This window comes from Oncorhynchus nerka, linkage group LG6 (assembly GCF_034236695.1).
Source record: "Oncorhynchus nerka isolate Pitt River linkage group LG6, Oner_Uvic_2.0, whole genome shotgun sequence".
NCBI classification, from domain to species: Eukaryota; Metazoa; Chordata; class Actinopteri; order Salmoniformes; family Salmonidae; genus Oncorhynchus; species Oncorhynchus nerka.
In genome coordinates, this window is record NC_088401.1 from 56987386 (window position 1) to 57010609 (window position 23224).

Below are 23224 nucleotides of genomic sequence, written 5' to 3' on the forward strand. Positions count from 1 at the left end.
ATGTCGTGATCTGTCTGGATCTTCAGACAGCTTCCAAACAATGCTGAGTATCAAGTCTAATCGGTCAATCCTTCATTAGAGAAACTGGTTCTATCAATTCACACACTCCACAGCTTTCAACTGTGGGTTGTAACTATACTAAACAAAAATATAAACGCAAAAAATGTCAAGGATTTTTACTGAGTTACAGTTCATATAATTAAATCAATCAACTGAAAAAAGGTATTAGTCCCTAATTATGGATTTCACATGACTGGTCAGGGGCGCAGCCATGGGTGGGCCTGGGAGGGCATAGGCCCACCCACTCACAAGCTTTCCCAGCAATTCAGAAGACGTTTTTCCCCACTTAAGGGCTTGATTACAGACATAAATACCTCTCAGTTTCATCAGCTGTCTGGGTGGCTGGTCTCAGACGATCCCGCAGGTGAGGAAGCCAGATGTGGAGGTCCTGGGCTGGTGTGGTTACACGTGGTCTGTGAGTCCATTTGGGTGTGCTGCCATATTTTCTAAAATGACGTTGGAGGCGGCTTATGGTAGAGAAATTAACATAAAATTATCTGGCAACACCTCTGGGTGACATTCCTGCATTCAGAATACCAATTGTACGCTCCTACAAAACTTGAGACATCTGTGGCATTGTGTTGTGTAACAAAACTACACATTTTAGAGTGGCCTTTCGTTATACCCAGCACAAGGTGCACCTGTGCAATGATCATGCTCTTTAACCAGCTTCTTGATATGCCACACCTATCAGGTGGATGGATTATCTTGGCAAAGGAGAAATGCTCACTAACAGGGATGTAAAAACATTTCTGCCCAAAAATCTGAGAGAAATACTATTTTTTTTTGCGTATGGAACATTTCTGGGATCTTTTATATCAGCTCATGAAACGTGGGACCAACACTTTACATGTTGCATTTATATTTTTGTTCAGTGTAGATGAATTAATAACATATAAAAACACTTGTTTGCAGAGATCTCAAAGATGTTCAAAATCAGCTTCAACATGATCAAATGTCTGCTAGAAGAACAAAAAGGATTTTGTAAATGTGTCACAGATATATCTTCGTGTGGAACAGTAGAAGCAATGTCTTTCCTGATTTGAGGCCAACTCCTTTTGCTGAGACAAAAATGCCCCCCCAAAAACCTCCTGACCACACCGTTCAGAGAAAGAGGGCATGTGCCAGTGTACACATGTGACAGAGAGACAGAATGAGAGAGAGAAAGAGAAAGAAAGATTGAGTCACTGTCACTTGTGGAGGAAAGTGCTGTAGAGTAGTTAGACCAGTCTCACTGGTCTGGGTGCATTTATCTGTCTGTAAGGCCTGTTGAATGTCATTCCCATGCTTCTCCTCCTAGTGATGACATGATCGAAAGACGGGCAACTTCTCCACCACGAAAATAGACACGCGTGACTTCTAGAGATAGAGAGAAACAAACTGGAGAGTGAGAGAATTTGATAGAGGAAAAGGAAGAGAGAGAGAGAGAGAGAGAGTGAGTGTAAGAGAGAGAAGAGTTTGAGCGGGTTTTTAGCGTTGCTGTTTTTTGACACCGCTGAGTCTACAGAGCGATGTCGCAACTTTTCTGACAACCCAAGGAGGACTGGAGTGACCATGCAACAGAGAGAGGAAATAAGGGGAAAGAATATGTCAACAATCCATCTGGAAAAACTGGTGAAGTATGACAATGGAGAACAACTGGAATGATAAAGAGAACAATCCTAACATGCTTCCTAACAAGACAAGAGACGCCAGGGCACACGCCTGAAACTGAACTAAAACTGAGGACAAACACAGGACAAAAATATTCCAGATTGTTTTCTGTAACTCAATCTCAATAGCCGCTGGTCTGTCTAATCCATAATCCATATGCAGCATATCATATGTATGTACTGTATGTTTGTTTGTATATACCATCATTGGTCTAACCCAAGGGGTCTGATGTAAGAGTGCTCTCTGTCCTGAATGTCTCAGCCAAGCTCCTCCGTTGACACCCAGACTCTGCTTCAGTCCATGCTCCAGAGACTGAGGCTCCAGCCTGGCTCAGAGACCCAGCACGGCAGGCAGGACCAGGCCCCCCACGGCCCCACCACAGCTGCCCAGGGCCAGGGGGAGGATGGGGGGAGACCTTGGGCTAACGCCATTGGCAATGGGGCTCTGGGGCTGTCTCCGGCTGATGATGTCAGAGCGGCTGAGGGAAAAGGGGGATGTGAGAAGGCCAGGAAAAGTGAGATGTGGAGGTTGGACTCCAGGGAGGAGTTTGGGATACCTGTGTGGGACTGTAATTTTGGGGGATCCAATCGGAAAGGGGAGGAAGGGAGGAAGCAACCCACGGGCAGTCTCCCCAAGTTGGACAGAGGACAGATGGTGTCATCCCCTTCGGCTGCTCAGGGTGCCCCTGTCCTCGCCCCCTTACAGGATGCTGGCAGTGTAAGAGGTGACCCAGGGGGGTCAGTGGGGGCTCTGCCAACAGTGATGACCTTCACAGGAACTCAAACCGGGAACGAGGGCCACATTGACGCATCACCTCTCAGTAACTCATCTCTAAGCTCCAAGACCAAGGGTGCTCAGAACCATGACCAGTCGGTTCTAATGACGTCAAACTCTGACTTTATTCCATTTGACATGGGGACTCAAATGGTGAGGTGGCGGACTTTGGGCTTTGGGGGGTCGGAGGTTCCGGGACATGGAGATGTCATGAAGATTAAGTCACCTGGCCAATGTGTAGCAGAAAACACCTCGTCAACTAAGTCGATGAAGAGATTGACACAGAGGATAAAGGAGAAATGGAGGGACAGGCAGGAGAGTTTAGGGAAGAAAAGGAAAGCGGAGGATGGAGTGAGAGAAGAAAGGAAAGATGCAAAACAAGTTAAAGTAAGTACAGTAGAGTTGACTTTGACTCATTTTATTTATTTGATGATGCAGACTGTTTCATTAGCAAATACAAGTAACATATTTGCTAACCTTTGTTAGCTAACTGTCTAGCGTTACACTCGAACATTCAATATATTTTTCATTCAACAGTTTCAGCTGTTAACCAGAGATGATAACGTCACTAAAATGTCCAATAAAGAAGGCTATACGACCACCCAGTCACCAATCAGAGAGGGCCAGGGGGAAGCCCCTCCCACTTTATCTGAAGACAGCGGTACAGCGGGTCAGTTCAGGTCAGTTCAAAACAAACAGACAATCAAACAGCTGTCAGTGTAGCAGATCAGCGTTGGTACTGTATGTGTTAGCAGCCATGGTTTGCTTAACTGATATATTTGTGGTTGTTCAGCGGCTGTGCATATGGCTAACTCATTTCCCAATGAAGTAGATTTTAACTACTGTCTTGTGATTTGCATTGGTTCAAATGTAATATGTGTACCACTTTGCCTATAGATACGGCATGGAGTATTTCCTAGTCGGGTCAGTAGGTCATGAAAACCTTTTTGCCTTAATTATACACTATAGAACAGCAGGGACTGTGAAGAGACACTCGGACAGGCACAGACACACAGAAACATGATAAGACACACACTCTACACACACGTACAGTTACAGACACACAGAAACATGATAAGACACACACTCTACACACACATACCGGTACACACACATACAGTTACAGACACACAGAAACATGATAAGACACACACTCTACACACACATACAGTTACAGACACACAGAAACATGATAAGACACACACTCTACACACACATACCGGTACACATACGTACAGTTACAGACACACAGACACATGATAAGACACACACTCTACACACACATACCGGTACACACACGTACAGTTACAGACACACAGAAACATGATAAGACACACACTCTACACACACATACCGGTACACATACGTACAGTTACAGACACACAGACACATGATAAGACACACTCTACACATACATTCACAGACACACATACACATGATAAGACACACACTACACACGTACAGGCACACATACACATGATAAGACACACACTCTACACACACGTACACATGAAGTGATCCTTAGTAAATACAAATACAGGGCTAGGAGATTCTTCTGACTATGCGATCTAACTAGGAATAACACCTTGCTTTCACATCTGAGTAAGTTCTGTGTAATATTGGTATATGCAAAGGGAGGTTGTCATAGCTGAGACATTAGTCAGGGTGATACTGGGCACTGACAGCTTTGAGGTGTCGGACACACCCTAGTTACTGACATTTACTGTCAATTACCTGCTTGTTATCGTGCTCTCACTCTCGCTCGCGCTCTCTCTCTCACTCACACACACACAGGAAGTTCTCAGTTCCTGTTTTAGACAGTGGTGCTTTGTTAGATAGTTATATACTGTATGTACATGTTTGATATATCTAATCTAGTATTCCTTATTTGTCATGACAGATCCCCAAGTTCCTTTGAGTTCGGCCTTGGGTCCTTTAGCTTGTTGGAGGAGATCCTCACAGGGCAGGAGTGGGCCAGGTTTCTAAATCCATCACAAGTAGACACCTTAGCCAATCAAACACCAGCTGAAGAGGTCACCAATCAATTAGAGACCAGCCAGAGACGGCCACAAGATCATGAGAGCGGCCGATCAACTATGACCTTGGACAGTGTCAGCCAATCAGGAAATGTGAACAGTCAGTGGGACTTCAGACAAAGTGAATTGGACCAAAGTTATGATAGAAGCGCTGATGTTTCTTCATCTGTCAATATGAATATCACAGAACCAAGCCTTGTCCAAGAACAGAACAGTAAATGTGAACTCATCCAATCGGCACCAAAGGAATACGGTCATGTCCAATCACAAACCAGTTCTGATGAAGTGAGGCCAAATCATATACCTATGTTAGAGTTCTCCTTCATTAAGGTACGATTTCACTCAAACCTTATTGTGTAGTTTCCTGTACGCAGGTTAAGCCTAACCTGGACTAAAAAGTAATTCTCCATTGAGTTTGCAGTTTAGTCCAGGACTAGGTTTAATCTGTGACCAGGAAATCGCCCCTATAGGCCTTAATTTAAACCCTATCACTAACCTTTTATGTCACCCTAAATGAACTAATCCTGATGAACTAAAAGTCTATGCCTTGGGGGGGTTCTACTAAGATAACATGGAATTGTTTCAAGATGGTCATACCATGGATCATTTAGCTATTTAATTTGGAATTTTAGGACCCCTGTAGGTATAAAAAATAACATATTGAATTTGTCCTTTACTACTGTTCTATAGCCCATAGAAACACATTGAATAACATTCATAAATGGCTAAACAGACAGACAAACAATGAATCATAGGGAATCATTTTTGAAGTGTCTGTCGTATATATAGGAGATCAAATATATTATAAAAAAGATTTTGGAAACATACTTAACACCTTTTTTTGTGTTAACTACCTCCATACTTATATTGATTGTTTAAAGCGGTGCTGGGTTGTCTTACATTTACATTTACATTTAAGTCATTTAGCAGACGCTCTTATCCAGAGCGACTTACAAATTGGTGCATTCACCTTATGACATCCAGTGGAGCAGCCACTTTACAATAGTGCATCTAAATCTTTTAAGGGGGGTGGGGGGGGTGAGAAGGATTACTTTATCCTATCCTAGGTATTCCTTAAAGAGGTGGGGTTTCAGGTGTCTCCGGAAGGTGGTGATTGACTCCGCTGTCCTGGCGTCGTGAGGGAGTTTGTTCCACCATTGGGGGGCCAGAGCAGCGAACAGTTTTGACTGGGCTGCGCGGGAACTGTACTTCCTCAGTGGTAGGGAGGCGAGCAGGCCAGAGGTGGATGAATGCAGTGCCCTTGTTTGGGTGTAGGGCCTGATCAGAGCCTGGAGGTACTGAGGTGCCGTTCCCCTCACAGCTCCGTAGGCAAGCACCATGGTCTTGTAGCGGATGCGAGCTTCAACTGGAAGCCAGTGGAGAGAGCGGAGGAGCGGGGTGACGTGAGAGAACTTGGGAAGGTTGAACACTAGACGGGCTGCGGTGTTCTGGATGAGTTGTAGGGGTTTAATGGCACAGGCAGGGAGCCCAGCCAGTCTTCAGACGAGTCCCGTGACACTTGTGGGGGTTGTAGAACAAAACGGAGAACACCAACGTGTTAGTGAGAATCGTATTTTTCCATAGAGTGTAGCCCAAAAGATTCGGACACAACAGACAGAAGTTGGCACATCGGAGGTAGTGACTTCAGATGAGTCCAGTGGGGCCAAACCTGATGCTTCAGATATTTTAGTGAAAGACCGATTTTCGGGTCTGACAAACACTGCTGTAGTTTGGCCACCTTCCACCGCAGATGCAGAAGGTCAACATAGGCGGATGAGGTGGATTGACGCAGTCCACGCAAAAAGAAACATCTCTCTGTCTTAAACTGACAGATTTTGATGGGGATATTTTTAAATGACGTCACATAGATTGATGCATGTGTGCGTCAATAATAGACTCTTAAGTATTAAAGTTGATAATAGTGTACCTTGTTGTTCCACAGCCAGTGGAGGTCTTGGACAGCTCTGCCCTGAAGAGCAGGGTCCACATGAACAGAAAAAGAGAGCACCGGTCACAGGAGAAGAAAGAAGAGAGAGAATGTTTAAAAGGAGAGGGGGGAGAGAGATTAGAAGACAACTCAGTCCCATCTGATGAGGAAGAGAGGGAAGAGGGGGACAACTTCATGATGCCTGTCTACCCACTGAAATCCTCCCTTTCCCCTCTCCCTCCATCCTCCCCCTCTTCCTCCTCCACCTCACATCCCCTTGTCACCCGAAGTATACTGCGACACTCAGTGTTTCAAGATTCAGAGTCCTCACTATCAATGGAAACAGTGACCAAAAAGGTTTGTACAGATTTTACTCTCATTTGTCTGTCCCACACTGTCAGCATTTGGACAACTGTAAATTGAAAAATAATTTGGGGCATTCACCCAATCCTTTTCTCTCTCTCTCTCTCTCTCTCTCTCTCTCTCTCTCTCTCTCAGAGGCGGATGTCAAAATCTCGTCACGTGCGGTTCTCTGAGGAGGTAGTTACCATGCCGCCCAGCCTCCTGATCCAGCAGTATCCTGATTCAGAGGAGGACTGTGGAACAGAGGAGGACTCCACGCTAGAGGAGAATACAGTGATGGAGGAAGTTCAAGTTGTGCCGATGATGCCACAGCCCGCTACTGCTCTCCCCGCCTGGATATTAGCTCTGAGGAGGAAGACAAGGAAGAAACACAGACACTGAACAATAACAGGCTCATCCTTGTCTACCTTTATTTAACCAAGAAATGACCTTGAGAATCTCCATTGCAAGAGAGACTTGGCAAGATAGTAAAAATACTTTGTAATTACTTTTGCATCTTTTTTTCATTCAACTCAAATGTTTGATACTGAGTTATTAATGCTTTCCATGGGGAAGGGAAGAGGAAAGGAAACGAGATTACTTCGATCATTCTACAAGCCAACACACAAAAACAAACTCATGTCATTACATGATCGCTATGTTTACGTATGAAAGTGTTCTAAGTCCATTAGCATGGAATGTCAGGAGACAATAGTTATAACGGACCGTTTCTCTCTCTCTCCCTCGCTCCTCATCAGTCCTTATTAATGAACAGTGGTGTAAGGCCATTAAGAAGCTCTTTTCCTGATCTATTAGTGTTGTGATGGGTCCTTGATGAGAGGAGGAGTGCCCAGGTTGTGTGTGTGTGTATGTGTCCGTGCATATTGGGTGTGTATTGCAGAAAAACACAATACAGCAGGCACGACTCAGTCAAGTCCGATAATTGTATAATTCCTGGTTACCTTTGTTTTCCACCAGGTTCCAAGATCAATATAGGACCACGGCATCTTTTCTCATACCCCCCCATTGTTATAGTACATCACAAATGGAGCAAGACAGAGATGGAGAAAGGGATGAGGCCGGATAACTGTAACATATGAACTACAGAGTATGTACAAAGGTAATGGGACCAGGGCAAAGCTTTTATGTGGCGGCAGACTATTCGTTTGTTTTTACTTAATGTATTCATCCCACTGTACAGAGATAGTTTGCCCCCAAAGATCGGAACACATTTTAAAAACACATGTTAAAAGTTACTCAGAGATTCAATTGTTACGTCATTCAGGGCAAGTGGGGCGGAGCCCCATCTGTTTTGAGCCTCACATTTTTAGCAATAAATAAATAAAACATGTATATTTGTTTTAAATTGGGGGGGGCTTGCCATTTTGCATTGTTATTTTGGCATTAATATGTGTCACATATCAGTTTGCAAACTGTGTAAAAAAAAATATATATAAATATTATTGAGTTAATAAAGGCGCATACACACATGGTCTCTTTTTTGTGTTCTTGAGTAAGGCAGCTCCAAAATGCAGGTGTTTCAGCCTAGCTCAGTGCTTTCTGTGGTGGTGAGGCGAGCCAGCAGAAATAGGAGCATTGCGCCGTGATTGGCTCAGTGTTCTGTCACTCATGGGGACACTACGTCACATGCCAAGTTTATGTCCTTAGTAAGGGTAGACATCCAAAATGTCAGCCCTTTGGGTCCTGCCATAGAGTTATATTACCAGTGCCCTTCCAAGAAGGCTCAAGGTCATTGGCTACAAATAAAATGACGTCAAATCACGTTATATGTACAGTAGCTATGATTAGACTGATCATGTCAACAGCTTATTTTCAATGTCTTAGTTGGCATTAATCATCACGAATCAGGTCAGCAATCTACTGGCAAATCCTTTTTAATCCTTGTCATATGAAGAGAAATAATGAAGAGTAATTATAGATAAAACGTATCGGTGCTCATCGGCCATTGGACATAAACATTACACAACAAGCTAGAAATCTCAAATTCAACAATGAGTTGTTTGGAAGGAATCAGTGCCTAACTGCAAGCATTGCAACGCAACCAGTAGCCAGCTATTCAATGGAGTGGCTGTGATTTCCCACCATAAATCCAAAGAATGCCAGACTTTGATGACAAAGTTTGATGACAAAAACGCCATGCCACCTTCATGTTTAAGTGAGCACATCACAAGCCAAGTTGAGTCCAAAAATTCTTTGTATGCTGCTGCATAAATGATGTAATATGCAAGGGAGCTATGTATACTATAGCTAAGGAAGTAATACTAAGTGTATGTTGTGTCGTAAGCTGTTAGTAGCCCATGTTCATCACCCTAATAATTTGGTCTATTTTCACCTCTAATTTCGCCTAACGCTACTGTTCTGTTTCGGTGGTGCTGCACATGTCGCCTATAACCTATTTTTGAGAAATGTCATCATCTAATATTGTAAGAGGTTTCATGGTCTGCTTATATGCCCCCTTCATTTATCCTACAGTTCTGACTTGGTGTACAGGGAAAATACTGTAAGAGCAGCCCATCTTCTGCATTCTGCCGCTGTACATTTCAAAAGTGCTGAACACATAGTTATGTTGACTACATCCATCGCCGCTTGCTCATTAATGTCTTAATCGAAATGACGGAATACCTATTATCTGCTCGTTGTTCCCGTATGCCATAGTTTGGACGTCTTAATTGTCAGTAGAAACCACATTTGTTTTATCAGCTATGTTTTTTAAAAAGGCAGTAAACAAGGCTGAATGAATTGTTTCGTTGCCAGACAAGGCTCCGCTGATAGGCAGGTGTAGTGGTGGTAAGGATTCACTCCATTGTGCTGGAAAGAAAGCTCTGCTGTTGGGACAGCTTTATGTAGGCCCTAACAGTTTGTGGGCACCGCTTGTCGCCGTTATAGTGTAATTCATGTATTGTTTAGTGTTGTGTAGTGTCTTTGCTGGCATGCATCTAAAAACAATTTGGGGAGTTTGCCCCACCAAGATTTACATGCTAAAATCACCACTGCTTCACCCACATGAACATGGAACATATCAACAGCTGCTGATGAACTAAGGAAGTGTGGCAGGAACTTCCACTATGCCGTTGGGTTGATGTGGACTGTCACTCAAAGCTTCTTTTTCTTCTTCTTCTTCTTCTCCTCCTTCTTCTTCGGTATAATGGCAGTCCTCAAACAAAATGTTAAGGTGCACGCTGCCACCTACTGTGATGGAGTGTGCCATCAATCATGGTTTGCCTAATTCTGTACTACTAGGAGATTAAAAAAAAGAAATACAAATAAATCCCTATTAACTTCTAACAAACCCTGCCTCAAACCACTCAAAGCTGCTGGTCCAGGCAGAGGGAGACAGTTCCCGAGTCGTCTGAAATCTTCTCCTCTGGTTGGATTGACAGCTGGCTGAGAGAGAGTAATATCTGTATCTGTGACTCAGAGACCTAGGGAGAGGAACAGAGGGAGAGAAGATGGGGTAGAGGAACAGAGGGAGAGGAACAGAGGGAGAGGAAGAGAGGAACAGAGGGAGAAGAAGAGAGGGAGAGAGAAGATGGGGTAGAGGAACAGAGGGAGAGAGGAGATGGGGTAGAGGAAGAGAGGGAGAGAGAAGATGGGGTAGAGGAACAGAGGGAGAGGAAGAGAGGGAGAGAGAAGATGGGGTAGAGGAACAGAGGGAGAGGAAGAGAGGGAGAGAGAAGATGGGGGAGAGGAACAGAGGGAGAGGAACAGAGGGAGATGAAGAGAGGGAGAGAGAAGATGGGGTAGAGGAACAGAGGGAGAGGAAGAGAGGGAGAGAGAAGATGGGGGAGAGGAACAGAGGGAGAGGAAGAGAGGGAGAGAGAAGATGGGGTAGAGGAACAGAGGGAGAGGAAGAGAGGGAGAGAGAAGATGGGGTAGAGGAACAGAGGGAGAGGAAGAGAGGGAGAGAGAAGATGGGGAGAGGAACAGAGGGAGAGGAAGAGAGGGAGAGAGAAGATGGGGTAGAGGAACAGAGGGAGAGGAACAGAGGGAGAGGAAGAGAGGGAGAGAGAAGATGAGGTAGAGGAACAGAGGGAGAGGAACAGAGGGAGAGGAACAGAGCGAGAGGAACAGAGGGAGAGGAAGAGAGGGAGAGAGAAGATGGGGTAGAGGAACAGAGGGAGAGGAACAGAGGGAGAGGAACAGAGGGAGAGAGAAGATGGGGTAGAGGAACAGAGGGAGAGGAAGAGAGGGAGGGAGAAGATGGGGTAGAGGAACAGAGGGAGAGGAAGAGAGGGAGAGAGAAGATGGGGTAGAGGAACAGAGGGAGAGGAAGAGAGGGAGAGAGAAGATGGGGTAGAGGAACCGAGGGAGAGGAAGAGAGGGAGAGAGAAGATGGGGTAGAGGTACCGAGGGAGAGGAAGAGAGGGAGAGAGAAGATGGGGTAGAGGAACAGAGGGAGAGGAAGAGAGGGAGAGAGAAGATGGGGGAGAGGAACAGGGGGAGAGAAAGAGATGGAGAGAAGATGGAGTAGAGAGAAAGAGAGAATAAGACAGATGCTATTCACCTCTCTCCCCCACACACAAACGATGCATAACACAAAACAATATACTTTTATCTGAGTAATTAAAAAAGTACCTCCTCAAATTTCTTGGCTTTGTATTGGTCTGCCCCCTTCAGGAAGTTCAGAAGAATGATGTCACAGAGGACCGTACCCTGCAGCCAGTCAGAACGAAGAGTTATACAAGTTGACTTAACGAATCGGGAAATACAGTGAGCTCCAAAAATATTGGGACAGTGACACATTTTGTTGTTGTTTTGGCTCTGTACTCCAGCACTTTGAAATAACACAATGAATATGAGGAAAATGGTGCAGACTGTCAGCTTGAATTTGAGGGTATTTTCATCCATATCAAGTGGACCCTTTAAAAATTACAGAATTTTTTTGTGTATAGTCCCCACATTTTATGCGGACCAAAAGAATTAGGCCAAATTCACTTATGTGTGTTAAAGTAGTCAATAGTTTAGTATTTGGTCCCATATACCTAGCACTCAATTATTACATCACGTTTCTGACTCTACAAACTTGTTGGATGCGTTTGTTTTTGTTGTGTTTCAGATTATTTTGTGCCCAATATAAATGAATGGGAAATAATGTATTGTGTCATTTTGGAGTCCCTTTTACTCTAAATAAGAATATAATATGTTTCAAAACAATTCTACAATAATGTGGATGCTACTATTATTATGGATATTCCTGACTGAATCGTAAATAATTATGAGAGAGAAAGTTACAGATGGGACCAAATACTAAACTTTTGACTACTTTAATACACTTATAAGCAAATTTGTCCCAATATATTTGGTACCCTAAAATAGATGGAAAAGAAAGTTGGTTGCTATTTATGTCGCACATGCAGCTAACAAAAATATATGGAAATGTCTGCTCTATTCAAAATTATAACCAACTAATTGCAGCATTAACAGAAAAATTGAAGAGGCAAGCGGAAGGGGGACAAGGTAAGGAACCTGCATTAAAGACCAAAATTGGTTAAAGAAAATTGTGATAAATAAAAAAGTATACTAGTTTAATTTAAAAACCAAAAAATGTACAGCTGTGCCATACAGGTAGCAAAATATTTGGGAAGAGATTTTCGATTAATTGATTCCATGGCACATGGTTTATGAACTGAAACACAAAACGATGCCAGATTCAAAACTTTTTCAATTGAAATGCTATTTTTTTTTTATTGTAACCAAAATGATGTTATATCTATGAGGGATACAACCATCCCAGCTCTGCAGATTTTGCTGCAAAGAGACAGAATCATTAGCTCACTTGTTTTGGTACAGCCCATATTCTTGGTTATGCCCATATTATGTACAGTAGCTTGTTTTTGGTTGCAGGTTCAGGAATGGCTTAAGAATTACAACATTTACCTGGAGCTAACTCTGCAAATAGCACTGCTGGGTGATTTCAAAAGTCATAGTCAATTGATCAATAATATAATGCTCTTAGCAAAACATTTTAACTTTAATTTACAATCGGTAGAAACTATGAGAATAGAAAGGTTCAGACACTTTTGTGAAACATTACAGCATAGTTTAAAAATATATGTCAGCTAGAAATCAAAACTGGGTGGTCTTCAGAGATAGATGGGAGGGGCTAAGGGTACTATAGCTGAAGGATGGGCAAGCCGAAAAACACCATCCTAACCGTGAAGCACGGGGGTGGCAGCATCATGTTGTGGGGGTGCTTTGCTGCAGGAGGGACTGGTGCACTTCACAAAATAGATAGCATCATGGAAGGAAAAGTACGTGGATATATTGAAGCAACATCTCAATATATCAGTCAGGAAGTTAAAGCTTGGTCGCAAATGGGTCTTCCAAATGGACAATGACCCCAAGCATACTTCCAAAGTTGTGGCAAAATGGCTTAAGGACAACTAAGTCAAGGTACTGGAGTGGCCATCATTAAGCCCTGACATTAATCCTATAGAATATTTGTGGGCAGAACTGAAAAACCATGTGCGAGCAAGGAGGCCTACAAACCTGACTCAATTACACCAGCTCTGTCAGGAGGAATGGGCCAAAATTCAGCAATTTATTAGGGGAAGCTTGTGGAAGGCTATCCAAAACATTTGACCCAAGCTAAACAATTTAAAGTCAATGCTACCAAATATTAATTGATTGTATGTAAACTTCTAACTCACTGGGAATGTGATGGAAGAAATAAAAGCTGATATAAATCATTCTCTCTACTATTATTCTGACATTTCACATTCTTAAAATAAAGTGGTGATCCAAACTGGCCTATGACAGGAATTGTGAAAAACTGAGATTAAATGTATTTGGCTAAGGTGAATGTAAACCTCCGACTTCAAGGATATGCATATTCTTAATACCATTTGAAAGGAAACACTTTGAAGTTTGTGGAAATGTGAAATTAATGTGGGATAATACAACATTAGATATAGTAAAATATATATATTTTTTAATTAAACATGAGTTTTTTTTTGTTTTTTTGTTTTGTTCCATCTTTGAAATGCAAGAGAAAGGTCACAGTGTATTGTTCCAGGTTAGGCGCAATTTCGATTTTGGCCACTAGATGGAACATTTTAGACTGATTCAATGAACCATTGCATTTCTGTTCAAAATGTTGTATCAAGACTGCCCAAATATGCGCTCTCCTCAAACAATAGCATGGTATTCTTTCACTGTAATAGCTACTGTAAATTGGACAGTGCAGTGAGATTAACAAGAATGTAAGCTTTCTGCCCATATCAGATATGGGAAATGTTCTTGTTACTTACAACCTCATGCTAATCACATTAGCCTACGTTAGATCAACCGTCCCGTGTGGGGGGGACACCGATCCCGTAGAGGTTAATTAAAATCTTTTTGCGGGGGCCTCCCGAGTGTCGCAGCGTTTTATGGTGTCTCTACAGACCTGGATTCGATTCCAGGCTGTGTCACAGCTGGCCATGACTGGGAGACCCATGAGGTAGCGTACAATTGGGCCAGCGTCGTCTGGGTTAGGAGAAGGTTTGGCAGGCCGAGATTTCCTTGTCCCATCGCGCTCTAGCGACTCCTGTGGCGGGCCGGGGCGCATGCATGCTGACACGGTAGCCAGGGTACTGTGTTTCCCCCGACACATTGGTGCGGCTGGCTTCCACTTTAAGCGGGCATTGTGTCAAGAAGCAGTGCGGCTTGGCTGGGTCATGTTTCGGATGACGCACGGCTCTCGACCATCGCCTCTCCCGAGTCCATGTGGAGTTGCAGTGATGGGACAAGACTGTAACTACCAATTGTATACCATGAAATTGGGGAGAAAAAAGTTGTTGAAAAGTATTCACTTTAAGATCAAAGTCATTGTATAATTTCAAATCCAAAGTGCTGCTGCATTACAGAGCCAAAACAACAAAACATTTGACACTGCCCCAATACTTTTGGAGCTTACTGTACTTGCTTATAATGGTGGTAACATTCTAAACGTTTTGCATGGCCTCTTTTTGAAACATACAGTCTGAGTACAGAAGCCTACCAATCCCATGGAGGTAAAGGCTGCCACTACGTTGATCAGAGTAGGAACTGTGTTGAACTTCCCTGCCTGAAAGAACAGAGACAGATTAATCCCATATGATACACAGATAACAGGTACGAAAGCACACACACACACACACACCCTAATCCACACTCACGAGGCCAGTGACTAGGATGTCAAAGCGGATGGCGTAGGCCTTGTGGAGAGTGCGGAACTCCGTCCCATTCTCATTTTTGTAATATTTGGCAAATCTGTGGAGGGAGATAGAGGAAGAGACAGTGTCAATGAACACAGCTTTACAACGAGGAAGAGGGGGGGGGGGGGGGGTAAGGAAAATGGAGAGGAGAAAAAGGTGGTGGAAAACGACCTGACGGAAGAAAGGGAGAAGGAGGAAGAAAGAGGGGAATTCCCTTGAACGGCACTAAACTGAAAAGGGTTTCAGTACCTGAAGTTGTATCCCTTAGCGATGCCATTCTTCTGAAACACAGCATCAAGCCGCGTAAAGGAGTAGTGTGGTTCACATCTCTCTTCTGACTCATCCAGATTACACTGCCATTCAATGTTGATCGCAATCTCTCCACCCTGATAGAGGGAGATAGAGGGAGGGAAGAGAAGGGGGGATAAGTAAGGAGAGGGAAGAGAAAATGTAGGGAGAAGCATGTGGGACTGGAGATATATCAAATGGAGAGGGAGAAGTGAGGAAGAGAGGTTAAGAAAGCTGAATGAGAGAGAGAGAGAGAGAGAGAGAGAGAGAGAGTAAAGAAAGATGGAGACTCTCGGGGGAGAGAGATGGAGAGGTGGAAGAGGGGAGGAGATATGTCTCACTGTCTGAGCGATGGTGGAGAAGTTCTGTCCTGTGTAGCGCAGCACTTCTCCCACCTTGAAGATGGGACAGTGGAGGTTGTGCTCCGGGTCATACGTACAGCTCCTGATATAAGTCGCATTCAGGGATGATGGGAAGTTCCCTCTGTGGGAGACAGAGGGAAGGTAAAAACGTGAGCGATAGAGCCAAATCCCCTTCAGCAGAAAAGAGAGGGCAACGAGTTGACAGGAAAGCCCTAAAATGTGCAAATGTGCTGAGTGAACGGGTCAGGGCACTAAGAGATGACCTCATCATGGAGGAGATGACAGCCAAGGCTTGTATTAAAATCAAATGTTATTAAATGAATGACACAGATAGACAACTCAAGGTTAAAACACATCCAATACTTACACTGAGTGTACTAAATGGCTCTTTCCATGACATATACTGACCAGGTGAAGCTAGGTGAAGGCTATGGTCCCTTATTGATGTCACCCGTTAAATCCACTTCAATCAGTGTAGATGAAGGGGTGCAGACAGGTTAAATAATGTTTTTTTTTGAGACAATTGAGACATGGATTGAGGATGAATGGGCAAGACAAAGATTTAAGTACCTTTGAACGAGGTATGGTAGAAGGTGCCAGGCGCACCGGTTTGAGTGAGTCAAGAACTGCAACGCCGCTGGGTTTTTCATGCTCAACAATTACTTGTGTTTATCAAGAATGGTCCACCACCCAAAGGACATCCAGCCAACTTGACACAACTGTGGGAAGCATTGGAGTCAACATGGGCCAGCATTCCTGTGGAAAGCTTTGGACACCTTGTAGTCCATGCCCCGACGAATTGAGTCTGTTCTGAGGGCAACTTAATACTAGGAAGGTGTTCTTAATGTTTTGTACACTAAATGTGCATAATAATATACTAATATGACATGTAACATCAATGAAACAAAGTTAATAATGTAACAATGAAACGAAGAAAAAATCGAAAGAAAAATAATAATGACAGACTGATTTAAATATGAATTAAGAATGATTCCATATCATATCTATTGTTTAAAGAAAACTCATTCTATAAATATAGATGAGGTTGGGTGGAAAAAGGACTGGGAGGGAGAAATATATTTTTGTCATGGGCAAAGAAACTCAAATGGGGTGACTATACTAATTAATACACACTTTGATCCAATTGTGCAAACTGTGCAAACAGATCAACAAGGAAGATGGATTATTTTAAATATGCTACTGGACCAAAATCAGATCTGGTTAATTCATCTATATGGGCCAAATAATGATGATCCATACTTTTTCAAAAATATATAATAATCTATTGAGCTCACAAGCAATGAAAGAATCTATTATTATGGTGGGAGAATATAATATGGTTTTAGGTACCTCAATAGATCGTAAAGGAAATCACACTACAAACTATCACCCTCAAGTACTGAAGGAGATCACAAAGATCATGGTTACATTAGAACCTGTGGATATATGGAGGTTGAAAAACCCTGACCCAGTGAGATATACATGGAGGAGGCTTCATCAAGCTAGACGTCTTGATTACTTCCTAGTCTCGTTCTTGCTGGCATCAAAAGTTTCAAAAGTATTAATAGGAGACTGAATGCGAGTGAACCACCATCTAATTGGCCTCCATATAAATCTGACAGCATTTCCACGTGGATGGGGATATTGGAAATTTAATCAAAGCCTATTGGGTGACAATTTGTTCTTAAGTTCTTAACTAAGACAAAATAATTGATCATTGACTTTATTTGTACAACATAGGTACAGCAGATCCCCTTATTGTATGGGACACTTTCAAATGTACTTTTAGAGGCCATTCAATACAATACTCATCATTAAAACAAAAGCAGTTTAGGTCAGAAGAGATTAGACTAATAAAGGAAATAGAGGAAGTACCAGAGCAGGTAGATGATAACGGAAACTGTACTATAGAGGCACAAAATAGGTTAGAGGAAAAACTTATTCAAGAACCATCAAGTGTAATTTTTACAAAAATAAAGTGAATTGGATGGAAAATGGTGAAAAATCCATGGAAATTCTACCAAAAATAATTTACAGAAACTCGTTACAAATGATGGAGATATCCACGATTCACCAAATTATATTTTGAAAGAGGAAGCAAAATATTTGAAGCATATGTTTTCTCTTCAGTCTCCTCCATTTCCACTGAATGATGTAAACTGTAAGGATTTCTTTCCTAATAATAATGTAAAATGAACACATTTACAGAAAGACCTGTGTGAAGGCCAACTTACAGAAGAGGAACTTTTTGAAGCAATAAAATCTTTCGCAATATCAATTGAGGATGCTGAATTCACTGACTTTATTCAGCAGTCGCAAAAGTAACATGGGAAAGAGGGACTTTTCCTCCATAATGAGTGTACTTGACAGCTTCCCTGATGATATTTTCCCAAATATAAACTCTCTGTCACACTTCCAATGACATCATGCAGTGTGGAGAGACGTTTCTCCACAACAACTAGGATTTAAAAAATCATCTTCACACATCAATGACAAGCGCCCGGCTGAACCACCTCAGTTTGCTGTCTTTTGAGCGTCAACTGACAGATACATTGGATTATGACGTAATCATCATCATATTCAACTCAAAACCTTGCCGTCTCGTCTGCGCCTTGTGATGTAGGTCACGCCGTATGATACGTCTTCTAAAGGTAAGGTAACATTTTATAGTACTACTGCCCGCCGTGGTATAAATGGTAACATCAAATATAGGCTTGTTTGCCCATGGAGATTGAAGTGCGTCTGAAGATAAGTTTTATGTTGTTAGCAAGTTGGCAACTGGTCTAAAGTTACTGTCTTATATTAATATGCTGGGATAGGTAATTATTTGTGGAAAAAACTTAGTGGTCTGAATACTTTCCGAATGCACTGTATCTACTGCATAGATAGTTCCATCTGAGCACCTGGTGTAATCACATTCTTTAACAAACATTTTTTGGTTGAGTTGGAGATGTGAATGCAAGATATAATTTGTTAACTTGTCAACTAGTTAATGTTCTATTTACTGTAATGGGCTATTTACAAACAGCCATGAGTTAAATTAACTGAGGCTGCAGTTGATGGCTGGGGGCAGTATTGAGTAGCTTGGATGAATAAGGTGCCCAGAGTAAACTGCCTGCTCCTCAGTCCCAGTTGCTAATATATGCATATTATTAGTATATGTGGATATAAAACACTCTGAAGTTTCTAAAACTGTTTGAATTATGTCTGTGAGTATAAAAGAACTCATATGGCAGGCAAAAACCTGAGAAAAAAACAACCAGGAAGTGGGAAATCTGAGGATTTTCAACTCATTCCCTATTGAAGATACAAAGGAATTCTCCGGTTGGAACATTATTGAAGATTTATGTTAAAAACATCCTAAAGATTGATTCTATACATCGTTTGACATGTTTCTACGGACTGTAACGGAACTTTTTGACATTTCGTCTGCTCCTAGTGAACGCGGTTCGTGACTTTGGATTTGTTTACAAAACGAGCTAACAAAAGTAGCTATTTGGACATAAATGATGGACATTATCGAACAAATCAAACATTTATTGTGGAACTGATGAAGATCATCAAAGGTAAGTGAATACTTATAATGTTATTTCTGACTTCTGTTGACTGCACAATATGGCGGATATCTTTTGGCTTGTTGGGTCTCTGAGCGCCGTACTCAGATTATTGCATGGTTTGCTTTTTCTGTAAAGCTTTTTTGAAATCTGACACAGTGGTTGCATTAAGGAGAAGGTTATCTATATTTCCATGTATAACACTTGTATTTTCATCAACATTTATAATGAGTATTTCTGTAAATTGATATGGCTCTGCAAAATCACTGGATGTTTTTAGAACTACTGAACATAACGCGCCAATTTTTTTATGTATTGTGTAACATGAAGTCCTATGAGTGTCATCTGATGAAGAGAAGAGTACCTTTAAAATGGTATATAAGATACTTGTATGTTTGATGAATTTTAATTATGAGATTTCTGTTGTTTTGAATTTGGCGCCCTGCACTTTCACTGGCTGTTGTCATATCGATCCCGTTAACGGGATCTCAGCCCTAAGAAGTTTTTAACCAATCTTGTCCTATGCTCTGGCTATTCATCACGTTAGGAATTTAGATTTTATTGTTAGCCTCACTACTCAAAACAACTTCCCGCGGATATGGGTGAGACGTCCTGAAAGTACTCCAGCACAACTTCATAAAGGTCTGCCCATTACAGCCCCAGAAATGGGAGGTGTGTGGGACTCACCTGGTAACGTTGAACATAGGGAAGCGGATACTGTTCTTGATGAAGATGGTGAAGTTTTCCACTTCCATCATTGGTTGCCTGAGAAAGGGGGAGGGAGAGAATGTATATACAGTACCAGTCACAGGTTTGGACACATACTCATTCAAAGGTTTTTCTATAATGAGAGAAATGTCTTACATGTGGACTTTGTCGTCCTCTGCAAGGCACCAACCCTGCATCTCACAGTATCGTCCTTTAGAGGAGTTCACACAGGCACCAGTTATTATTCCTGGGGGAAGAGAGAGAGAGAGAGGGAGGGAGAGAGAGAGAGAAAAAGAGACAAAGAAATAGAGGGAGTGTCAGGCGTGTGCGTACTTGTGGAGAAGTCAGGTGCAGGAGAGCAGAGGGTTGTGAACAGGCACACACTTTATTACAGCAGGAGAAACCAAAAGACGGACGCAGCTGCGTCAAAAACCTCCTCCAGCCAACGAGGCAAAGTGTGTAGCGCCCACAATATTCACACAACATAAATGTAGAGCAATTACAAATAAGCTTCAAACGCTTAGCCTAGTGCGTACAACACGTAACACACAAAATAATTACACACAAAGACATGAGGGGGAACAGAGGAGTAAATACATGTAGTGGGATTGGGGAAGGTGTGAATGGAAAGAGAGAGAGAGAGAACACAATGGAGTCCCAGCACGGGAATGACGGAGAAGAGAAGAGAGGGACTCACCGTTTCCAGTGGAGCTCCCCAAATACTTGTCGCACTCTTCATCCGTGTCACACTTGTACTTGCTTTCACTCTGAACACAGACAGTACAGATACGCACATAGATGCAGGCCTGATACATAGGCAGTAACATTGCCCTGTGATCAGAAACTCTGTCACCACCCAATATGAAATGCCTTGGCTTTTTCCAGTGGTAATGGCCGGGACATCATAGAGTAGAGTACTCTGTATTGTTATAAACACGGTATAGGTGCAGTGTTTCCCAACTCCGGTCCTCGAGTACCCCCAACAGCACACCTTTTTGTTGTAGCCCCAGACAAAAACACCTGATTCAACTTGTCAAGGGCTTGATGATGAGTTGACAAGTAGAATCAGGTATGCTTGTCCGTGGCTACAACAACAAGGTACATGGTACATGTATACTGGACTGGACTCACCTCCGGGCAGAATCCTTGGAACTGGTTCTCTGTGATGATGAGCTTGGTGATGATGCAGAACACTGCAGTACCCTGTCAGATCATATTCAAAACCAACAGTTTAGCCTAAACATCGTCAAGGCAACATATCAGGCCTACTGCTAAAATCATCTCAAAGCCTCAACCAATGCATGAGTCTGTAATTGTTTAACCAGTTGGTTGGGCTAATGCTAAACTGACGTAGTAGCTATACATCATGAGCCACTCGGCCACAACTTCCACCCAACCAAAGGACTTTTCCTTCATCACCTCACACAAAACACTTCCCTTTAAGTGTTTAAAATGACCACCACTAAGTGCTCAATCACTTTATATCAAGTATCAAAAGACTGTTGGGGTATGTTTCAACTGAGTGAACTCCGCCTACATATTGCGATCATTTAATCAAAAGTTTAATCAATATTTTGTATATTGCACAGTATGCACAGTTACACTCCCCAACTTATTTATTTGGACAGCGAAGCGAAAACCTTTAATTTGGCTTTATACTCCAGAATTTTGGTTTTGGGATCAAATGTTTTATATGAGGCAACAGTCCAGAACGACACCTTTTATTTGAGGGTATTTTCATTTAATTTAGAAATGAAAGCATTTTGTGTATCTAGTCCCCCCATTTGAAGGTGTTATAAGTATTTGGAAAAATGCACTTATAATGTGTTAAAGGGATACTTCACCCAAATTACAAAATTACATTGGTTTCCTTAACCCGTAAGCAGTCTCTGGACAAGACATGACAGTGATTCATGCTTTGGTTTAGTTTCCTTGGCACTGTTTCCACATGCTGACGTTTTAGCGTGTGGCACAAATCCCATTCAAGTCATGGGACCAATATTACAATATTACATTTCTATTGGACACAATATAATCCAAAAACGTTTGACTACTTTAATACACTATAAGTGAACTTGTCCAAATACTTATGACAACTTCAAATGGGGGGGACTAGATACATAAAGTGTTTTAATTTCTAAACAGTAGAACAGATATGAATGAAAACACCCTCAAATAAAAGGTGACATTCTGTACTCCTGCCTCATATAAAACAGTTGATCTCAAATCCAAAATGAGTATAGAGCCAAATAAAACATTTATGCTTTACTGTCCAAATAAATACGGAGGGGAGTGTACAATATACAGGTTGTGTACAGTAACTAAGTATGGTTGTGCTGCAGTATAACGTTGGTGTTGTCTCAGATTAGGGTCAAGGTTTAGGGGTCACGCTCAGAGTGTCACGGACCTGTGTAGGGGCGACATAGTCCGCCACATCCATCACACGGTTGTTATGGTAACCGAAGCCCTTCACCTTGGTCATGACCGAAGACTCGATGCCCGAGTCTCTCACCTGGTACGCCTTTTCGTGATAAAAGACCCAACTAAACGACAACAGAAAGAAAGATAGATGGAGGCGAAGATTGTGGAGGGGGAGAGGTAATGAAGGAGGATTATTAACAAGAGTTCTCGAATGTTGGAGAGATGAAGAAGAGAGGTCAACATTATCACACACACACACACACAGAGGCAAAAACAGGTTGTACAGACCATAGGAAGTAGATGATGATGAGTAGTTGTACGACGCGGTTGATGATTCCAACAGACCTGCTCTTCACCACCACCGACTTGGTCGTCCCGTAGGTGAAGAAATCCGTAATAAAAGCCCATATCTTAGGCATCCTGAGAACTGGGTTGTGTGCATGTGTCTATATGAGAGACAGCTACAGCGATAAGTGTATTTTGCATCAGTTTCTTTAGAAGTATGTGAGTGAGAGCCTTTAGTTACCACACAATGCTGCTGATAAGACTTTTCGCATAAATTCCCTATGTCCTCTCTTTCTTCGTTTCACCCCTATCTGTGCCTCTATCTCTGTAATGATTTAGTACATTCCGTAGGTCACCTTGTCCCCCTCCCTCCCTGCCTCTCTCTCTTTTTCTCACACATTGGGTAATGGTCATATTGGACCTTCCCCTTTCTCTGAACAAAGAGAAAAAAGGAAAACAACTCTTTTGGCTTTTTATCTCTCTGTTCCTCCATCACATACTCTCCCTCTCCTCATCATAACAGTTCTCTGCTCGGACTCCTGAACAAACTAAAGTCTCACGACACGTGAACACAAAACACCTTTAAATCCAATTTAACGCCATACAAGCCAACAAC

General features: G+C 42.4%; 2 protein-coding genes across 2 annotated transcripts; one reads left to right on the forward strand and one right to left on the reverse strand.

The window, feature by feature from the left end:
- The first annotated feature begins 1237 nt into the window (after nucleotides 1-1237).
- On the forward strand, nucleotides 1238-8285 carry LOC115130709 (uncharacterized). Its single transcript, XM_029662103.2, has 5 exons — nucleotides 1238-2874; nucleotides 3025-3167; nucleotides 4388-4853; nucleotides 6466-6807; nucleotides 6949-8285. Exons 1-5 carry the CDS (start codon nucleotides 1966-1968, stop codon nucleotides 7192-7194), a joined length of 2106 nt encoding a protein of 701 aa, XP_029517963.1. The 5' UTR covers nucleotides 1238-1965; the 3' UTR covers nucleotides 7195-8285.
- A 386-nt stretch (nucleotides 8286-8671) lies between these two features.
- On the reverse strand, nucleotides 8672-22844 carry LOC115131165 (P2X purinoceptor 3-like). Its single transcript, XM_029662761.2, has 12 exons — nucleotides 22612-22844; nucleotides 22310-22445; nucleotides 21034-21105; nucleotides 20600-20669; nucleotides 20059-20149; nucleotides 19882-19959; nucleotides 15620-15761; nucleotides 15240-15376; nucleotides 14952-15045; nucleotides 14795-14860; nucleotides 11389-11466; nucleotides 8672-10235 (listed from the first exon to the last, which is right to left on the reverse strand). Exons 1-12 carry the CDS (start codon nucleotides 22740-22742, stop codon nucleotides 10119-10121), a joined length of 1212 nt encoding a protein of 403 aa, XP_029518621.1. The 5' UTR covers nucleotides 22743-22844; the 3' UTR covers nucleotides 8672-10118.
- Between the last annotated feature and the right edge of the window lie 380 nt (nucleotides 22845-23224).

What these genes read in the sequence shown, in the direction of transcription:
- LOC115130709 (XM_029662103.2), top strand. Translation starts at nt 1,966, where the DNA reads ATGTCTCAGCCAAGCTCCTCCGTTGACACCCAGACTCTGCTTCAGTCC. An exon ending in AAGATGCAAAACAAGTTAAA is followed by an intron (nt 2,875 to 3,024) that starts GTAAGTACAGTA and finishes TTCATTCAACAG; the next exon opens with TTTCAGCTGTTAACCAGAGA. An exon ending in TGGAAACAGTGACCAAAAAG is followed by an intron (nt 6,808 to 6,948) that starts GTTTGTACAGAT and finishes TCTCTCTCTCAG; the next exon opens with AGGCGGATGTCAAAATCTCG.
- LOC115131165 (XM_029662761.2), bottom strand. Translation starts at nt 22,742, where the DNA reads ATGCCTAAGATATGGGCTTTTATTACGGATTTCTTCACCTACGGGACG. An exon ending in CCTATGTTCAACGTTACCAG is followed by an intron (nt 15,762 to 19,881) that starts GTGAGTCCCACA and finishes TGTCTCCCACAG; the next exon opens with AGGGAACTTCCCATCATCCC. An exon ending in ACATCCTAGTCACTGGCCTC is followed by an intron (nt 14,861 to 14,951) that starts GTGAGTGTGGAT and finishes CTGTTCTTTCAG; the next exon opens with GCAGGGAAGTTCAACACAGT.